Source organism: Mytilus galloprovincialis, chromosome 7 (assembly GCF_965363235.1).
Source record: "Mytilus galloprovincialis chromosome 7, xbMytGall1.hap1.1, whole genome shotgun sequence".
NCBI lineage: Eukaryota > Metazoa > Mollusca > Bivalvia > Mytilida > Mytilidae > Mytilus > Mytilus galloprovincialis.
Window position 1 is genome coordinate 22,253,455 of NC_134844.1, and position 8,751 is coordinate 22,262,205.

At 35.5% G+C, this 8,751-nt stretch overlaps 1 protein-coding gene across 1 annotated transcript; it reads right to left on the reverse strand.

The window, feature by feature from the left end:
• Positions 1-2,408: 2,408 nt before the first annotated feature.
• On the reverse strand, positions 2,409-8,484 carry LOC143082555 (uncharacterized). The gene has a single exon (XM_076258274.1). The coding sequence runs from the start codon at positions 5,630-5,632 to the stop codon at positions 4,835-4,837; it is 798 nt and encodes a 265-aa protein (XP_076114389.1). The 5' UTR covers positions 5,633-8,484; the 3' UTR covers positions 2,409-4,834.
• Positions 8,485-8,751: the final 267 nt, after the last annotated feature.

Below are 8,751 nucleotides of genomic sequence, written 5' to 3' on the forward strand. Positions count from 1 at the left end.
TATACTAAATTTAGTCCTGGTATCTATGATGAGTTTTTTTTATATAGGAAACATTCAAATTGTATGCCAACTCCAATGTCTGTGTTATCCAATCAAGGTATCAATATTTAATTGGTTTCTCCCATTTTCCCGTTGATTCAAACTTTCTTTGATACACGTATCCCATACCATAATTTATAAGAAATTTCTTGAATGTTTATGTCTGCAATTAGACCTGACGTAAATGTGTATCTATGCATAGCAAAACGGAAACTTCAGTATGTGTCTGATCAAAAAAGACATGACAGCTGTCTTTCTGTACCCTACCGAAGAATTTGAAAGCATTTCACCATGCTTCATTGTCATAAAATGCACTACAATACGTATTCATTCGTAATGACGCATTTCTTTGACTTAGTGATTAACTTTTTAATACGGAACGGACAAGAAATAATTATGAAGAATAAAAACATGAATTGAGACATGATAAATCATAAACTAATAGCTTAACGTTTCTAGTTGTGACGTATATTCAGTTATATTTGAATGTCTGATATATTTTATTGGCCATTTATATTCATTATAACCCATCCAGATTCCAGATAGTAATTTAATTATATCACAATATTCATTCTTTTGTTTTGGAGGTTGATCACTGATTTAATTCGTTACGCGTTTTGAGAAGCTATTGATTTTTTATGCTGAATCAGAAATTGATATCTCACTGATGTGTTGTTAAACCTATACAGATAAGTAATGAAACGATAATGTATCTAGTTTCATTTGATTTGTAATTCTATATACTGCTTCATAGCGTTACATTTAACTTTTTTTATATTTAACCTTAATTATTGTGTTGTTGTTCATAGAGTATTCAAAAAAGCATCCCTTATATCACCTTTAGGACAACAGAACATGTGCGACGTCATTAATTAAAAATGTCAACGTTTTGAAAATAAATCAATTGCCAATCATTTGCTGATTAGCAAACCATAAAACAATTAAGCAGTTTTGAAACGTTCCCAATATATTTGAAATGAAGGAATGATTAAATCTTGAACGAGTTTTAGATGTGTTTAAAGAGGACTCACTGTGAAATATTTCGCTGATGTAAGAGTATATCATGATTGGATGCTACTGTAATATAAATTAGAGGTATAGCTAGCTGTTATTACCAGGTTTAATTCATCCAATTTTCTACATTACATATTTTGTAAATACCTTGTATCATTCCCACTAAAGCATTAATATTCGACTACGTCAAATCTTATATATTATTTTATAACAACAAGAACTCTACCTCGATTATTTTATCAAGATTTACACCCGATAGTGATTTCTTGAGGTGTAAGGGTAATAAAAAGGCAGAGTCAAAAAGGAAGCAGATCACATATAAAACTATGTAGAGTCCGACAGCATCATTACATAAAAGTAAGAAATGTGTAGATTAATTAACAACAAAAACTACTGGCTCTTATTGTTTATGACAATGCTGTTTTCTATAGGTTGCATTTCTGTAAATATTGACAATGCATTTTCCCATGAAACCCCCTTTACGGCTAAAACTGTATCACTTCTACTATGAAGTTTTAAAAAAAAAATCATATCCTAGAATTGAAAGATCATATGCAATACTATTTTTTCAAAGATCAAAATATAGGGCTGTGCGGCATATTTTCAACGTTTATATGCCCCGATCTTCTAAGAGTTTAAACCAACACTAAATTTCATAACTACCCCTACCTCAACTGTAGGGTTACCACATATTTCAATATCAACAATATTCACATGTAAATTTACTGGTAACATTCCCAAGTTATGAGATGCAACCTACAGATCAGAAATGGGAACCAGTATGTAAACAAATTTAATTATCTATGAAGATTCTAATTCTCCCCAAAAGAGGCGTGGTTTGAGAAACAGCTGTATTTACAAAGTGCAACCTTCAATGTCTAGAATATACTTTGAGAAATCCAAAATTTACAATCCGTTGTTTAACAAATGTCTCACCTACAATCCAACCTTATCAAAATATTACAGACTTCAGTTCTGTGGTTTTATACCGAAATTATTCTTTAATTCTTTTATATCTTGATGTTTTAAACATGAAACATAATTTGAATGTTAACATGTCCCAATAAATATAATGGCTTTACACATTTGTACATTCGCGGTGTTACAGTCTGTCGATACTTATATTTGCATTGCACTATGTCATGTTTTTTGCCAACTGCTACACTAAATCCTTAAGATGTTGGATGTGAACTGATTGATATTTCAGTCATAGATACATGATTTTTTTATATTAGTTGTTATTAACTCTCAAATCTAAGCTTTGTTTTTTTTTCGGTGATTTTTTAAGTGTGTTATTTAACTTAAGATTCATGCTTGAATAAATACCAAAGAGATATAAATGAACTATTATTTTTATTGGCAAAATAAAGGCCACGGCTCACAAATTAATCAAACATTAATTTATCATCAATAAAGATGAAACATTAGCATGATCATGAGTCACAAATGATCAAAATTAACACATTAGCGTGGATCACTGTTGATCAGTTATAATATAAGAATGGATCACGATTGATCAATTAAAAACTTTAGCATGGATCACGATTGATCAATTATAACATTAGCATGGATCAAGAATGATCAATTAGAACCATCTGTACAAAAAGAGCACTTTATCATTACTGTCCAATACTGACATTGACTTTAAAAATACTGGCCCTGGGAACAGAAGCTCAGTAACGGATATTAGAGTCCATTATGTGAACATGAAGCAAGATGTTTGGCGTTGTGTCGCTTTCCCGCCAAATGTCTTCAGATAGTCCTTCAAGAAATTAGTTGAAAATTAATAGAATGAAAAGTTCGTTAATCCAACGCTTCTGTGTCAAAATATTTCAACAGTCGTCCATTAGTTAAGGTGTACAAAGTTCAATTATAGAATCACGATCAAAAGTTGAACGGAACATAGCGAATAAAATCTCATCTTGAGTCATCTTGGAATTTCTACACTTGGTGAGCCATGACGAATCATCATACAACATCGGGTGCAAGGAAATAAAATATGTCCATAAAACCTGAAAAATAAATCAAAACAGCAGCAGTATATCGCCAAAATACACGTTTTGAAATCAAGAGGTGGGAGGGTGGGTTTTTCTTACATTACATAGAAATATATTAATACAAAACCCAGAATTTACTCTGACGAAAAATGTCTGCCTTTTCTTCTTAAATCTCTGAACACCAATGCAGGCGATATATTGACGTCACAGACGATATTGGTCCGCTAGGCCACATGACCCTTTTTCGAGAAACTTAGTTTGATTTTCAGAAAATTGCAAACCTACATTATAAAGAAACTGTATAAAGAAAGGTAACTCGAATAACTGAAACGGCAGCTTCACGGAGTTAAAGCAATCTATCCCATATTAGGATAGATTGAATTAACTTAAGATTCATGCTTGAATAAATACCAAAGAGATATAAATGAACTATTATTTTTATTGGCAAAATAAAGGCCACGGCTCACAAATTAATCAAACATTAATTTATCATCAATAAAGATGAAACATTAGCATGATCATGAGTCACAAATGATCAAAATTAACACATTAGCGTGGATCACTGTTGATCAGTTATAATATAAGAATGGATCACGATTGATCAATTAAAAACTTTAGCATGGATCACGATTGATCAATTATAACATTAGCATGGATCAAGAATGATCAATTAGAACCATCTGTACAAAAAGAGCACTTTATCATTACTGTCCAATACTGACATTGACTTTAAAAATACTGGCCCTGGGAACAGAAGCTCAGTAACGGATATTAGAGTCCATTATGTGAACATGAAGCAAGATGTTTGGCGTTGTGTCGCTTTCCCGCCAAATGGTTGCATGTAACATGTTAAACATGCGACCACCGCCATGAAATAAAAGAAAACAACGCAACAAGCCGTGGCCTTATTGACTTGGTTGCTACATATTTATATTTATCCCTTCTCTTGCAGGGCGAAGCCTTTAAATAAACGAACGTCATAGCACACTATTGCAAGTGCACGACTTAAATCAACAAAACATTATTAGAAGTAACCACACAGTTTGTACACTAAATCATTATCTGTACATTTTCTTTCATTAGGAACTCTTACACAACTTCCTGAAGAAAACTTTGAATTCTATACAAAAATAGTTCATTTCCCATGTTTGAAAGAGGAACACCGTCCATGTTGAAAAGTCCCTTCTCATTCCATGTTATTTCAGGATATTTTATGTATCCTCCACCAGACTTAAGACATAACCAACCAGCAAAATTGTTTATTCTGACCGCAGCTCGGTTCAGAGACTTAATGTTTTGGCCATTCCGCCAAACTAGCCTTGGTAGTATCTGGGACCAAATTAATTTAGCTTTAGGGAGCAATTCTGAAACCTTACAAAGAGACGACTTAATTTGCCGTCTAAAATTATGTAACTTGCAGGAGCCTATGTTGTTGCCCCAACAATGTATAATTAAAAAATCTGGCTCCTGTTCAAATCTTAATAAATATTTTATCCTTGGTACTAATTCTTGCCAATTCATGCCCCCTTTACCTTGCCACCAAATGGTACATTTTTTCCGCTTCAAACCCAAATGGATGCCGTCATAAGTGGTGCGGGCATGGGTAAATGCATGTTTTACAATGGACGAGCCTATTATCCAAACAGACTTTTTCTCATATCTCTCAAGTATCCCTATTAAAACACAATTAAACGTTTAATAACATATATATACCACCTATGTACAGCTATATATAAACAATAATTGTCTTTATGTCAATAAATGACCACATCAAAATAAAATTTTTACAATCTGATATATGACCTATATGCCCCAGATTTCCATCGTCCTAGCTTCATAATTTCCTCATTAGAAATTCTTTTAGCAGAGGCTTCTGAAGCTGCCCCAATTCTGAATGAATGTGACTTGTAGCCACTTGAATCAATACCTATTACATTCAATGCTTTAGATAATATACCAGAGAACTGATAACGAGACACGCATTTTCCACCAAGGTGACAGAGTAAAGGAACATTTTTAATTGGTCTTACTCTTAGGTATCTTTTTAATAGCAGTATTGGACAAACTGTTGAATCCGTCTTCCTTATATCAATAGAAATACCCTTACCAGTTTGATCCCCCTTAGAGTGCGTTAAGTGAAGCCTAATAAACTCCCCTTTTGCTCCCCATAAAATTTGTGTACCGTGTATTGATATTATATTTTGCGCTTGGCCTAATTTTGTGTAAACTAATTCTCCAACTCTTAAAAAGCCATGAAAGGCGACTGAAAAAGCTGCCGCAAAAAGCAAAGATTCGTATGCTGAATAACAAACCGATGGCAACTTTTCAATTATCCTAGTCAAAAGTTCCGATGTAATTGGAAGCCTCTTATCCTTCGAGAACTTACTGCGTTTCAAACCCTCTAACATTTTTCGTATAATAAAATTTTGTGAATAGTCCATAAATTGAGACTGTAGAACCTTGCAACGAAAACCGATAGCAGTCACGTAACAGCTGACAGTTTTATGTGCTCTCCCTTTCAGTGATAAATATGCAATAAAAAGCACAATATGCGAGGGGGGAGGCGGCCACACGCACTCCATATTAAAGTCTTTCCGAAATATCTCGAAACTCCGCAATCCCGTTCTATATGTATCCTTCGTGTTCGAAGCTAGCGAGGCATCTACTAGACGATCAATTTCAGACCGGAAATCAGCTGCAGAAAAGTTTCTGGGATTGGTGTCGCCTCTGTCTCTGCTTGTGGTGCTACCATGCGGAATCTGTGCCACTGTTTACGTGAAATAGCATCAGCGATAAAGTTCGAACGACCTTCAATATGTACTGCTTTAAATTGCATATTAAAAAGCATTGTTTGTAATACAAAAGGCCGAACCAACTCCATCACCCGTCTCGATTTTGAGGATTTCTTGTTCAAAATACTCACAAGTGCCTTATTATCTGTATGAAAAAGTATTCGCTTGTTGTACAAATCCTCTTTGAACAACAAAATCGATAGCACAATAGGCACCAACTCCAAAAAGGTTATATCAGCCATAACGTCAGTGTTTTCCCAACTAGAAGGCCATTGAAAATAAGCCCATCGGCCTGAAAAATAAACCCCACAACCTAAATCTGGGTTACCAGCGCTATCTGTAAACAAATGAATTTTACTATTTGAAAGCCATTCGCTCTCACCAAAAGCCAAAGTACCATTGAAATTCTCGAGAAATGTAAGCCAAGTTTTTATGTCCTCCTTCATACCTAGTGTTACTCGGATAAAATGATTTGACCTTTGTATACCGCACATAGCATCACAAAACCTCCTGTTAAAAGCCCGAACTGACGGAATTGCTTTGGCACAAAAATTTAGGGAGCCCACTAAAGATTGAAGATCCCTTAGAGTGATTTTTCTTTTCTTTATAGTCAATTCCAATTTTCCCTTAACCTCTGTTAGTTTGTCTTGTGGTATCCGAATAACCATCTCCAAAGTGTCTATTTCTAATCCCAGAAAAGTCATAATACACGTAGGACCTAAAGTTTTTTCCTCCGCTAGAGGAACTCCAATATCGCTGCAAATAGTCCTAAAATTGTTCATGAGATGTAAACATTCCCCCGACCGAGCTTCTCCGGCAAGCAGGAAATCGTCTAAATAATGCTCTATTGATTCCTTGAGCGATTGAAAACGGACCAACCACTCTAAAAAACATGAAAACTTTTCGAACAGCGCGCACGCCGCCGAACATCCCATTGGGAGCGCTTTCTGGAAATAAAAGTTGTCTTGAAAGCGAAAACCAAATAAAACAAATTCATCAGGGTGCAATATTAATAATCTAAATGCCGAGACTATATCCATTCGTGCCATTTCTGCCCCCTTTCCTAGTTTACTAATAGTGCCAAGAACTTTGTCAAAGGATGTGTATTGCACAGTTGCTAATTGGGGGTCAATAAAACTATTAATACTACTTCCCAGTGGATAACTCAAATGTTGTATCATACGCCATCCGTGAATTTTAGAGCCAGGAGGAGGCTTTTTAGCTACAAGCCCTATCGGTGATAAGCGGAGGTTAGAAAAAGGTTTGTTTTTAAAGGGGCCCGCTATTCGCCCTGCCTGAATCTCTTTCGTAATTTTTTCCTCTAATTCAGACTCATGCTGCTTTGCCGAAATCAAATTCGAACAATTTACAGCTTGACGCGGACCCATGTAATTTACTTTAAATCCATTTGTAAATCCATCTAACAATATATGTGCATCAATTTTATTTGGAAAACTTTTTAAAAAATGTCTTAATCTTTCCACTTTAATCGGTGTCTTTCCTAATTCCGTTAGCCTATACTGGCTATATACTTCCTGGGACTGACGATGCGGACTTAAATCTGAATCCATTGAAATTGTTTTTATAGCTTTTTTCTCTCCGAAAATCACTCCGAAATGATTCATAAGGCTTTCTTTTCTCATTCTGACTGTTTTGTGTAGTTTTTAAATTGCAAAACAAAGCTGCATGAGCACCCCCGCATTTTAAGCACCTATGAAGATAACGACAAGCTGAACGGCCACATCTACCTTTATTGTTGTACAAGAAACATTTTCCTGCATTCATTTGAGATATTTGAGGTTCTTGTGTAGGAGTTACACCCTGGGAAATATACAGAAGCCATAACTCCATGTCTACACAACCCCAATTCATTGATGGGTTTCTGGCACGTTTTAGTCTAAATTGTTGATCATAGGTTAACCAACCCATATCAGCACATCTGCCTGCCCCCAATTTTACATTATAAATATACTTCAGTAAACCCGGGGTACTACTAGGATGTGCTGCTGTATAAATGCTAGTATAAATTAAGTAGCATCGAACCATGTATTAATGTCGGATATTTTCTTTCCGGATTTTGGTTTTAAATTAAGATTTCCATTATTATCCATAACTACTGCCCTTGTTTGCTCGGAATGAGAAATAAGCAATAAGTTTTCTAATTCTACATATTCCCCATTAATAATTTTGTCTCTCACTTGCTGTGAAATGTGCACCCCAAGGTCATCATTGAAACTTTTAACAGGGGCAATATTATCATTATCATTTACAAGTATGCTGTTATTAGTGAGATTTATACCTGACAAATCTGTATCTGGGGTTGAGCAGAGTGTGGGTGTCCTCTGGATAGCCTCAATTGCTTTAGCTATTTGGTCCTTTAATTCTGGCACGATGCGTTGGGTGACAGTATCTGCCACCTGCTCCAACTCAGGACTCAGGCTTGCGGTCGGTTGCTGCTGGGGAACTCGCTGAGTAGTGGCATTCACACTTCCAGTCCTCCGATAAATAACTGTTTCCCCATCTGAAGAATGGTGTGCGGACTTCCTGTTGGCAGCCGCATACGGGCTCCTAGTCTTCCGGGCCGTTCTTCCCATATTACTTTCACACAATCTGAAAAATCTGACGAAAAATGTCTGCCTTTTCTTCTTAAATCTCTGAACGCCAATGATATATCGCCAAAATACACGTTTTGAAATCAAGAGGTGGGAGGGTGGGTTTTTCTTACATTACATAGAAATATATTAATACAAAACCCAGAATTTACTCTGACGAAAAATGTCTGCCTTTTCTTCTTAAATCTCTGAACTCCAATGCAGACGATATATTGACGTCACAGACGATATTGGTCCGCTAGGCCACATGACCCTTTTTCGAGAAACTTAGTTTGATTTTCAGAAAATTGCAAACCT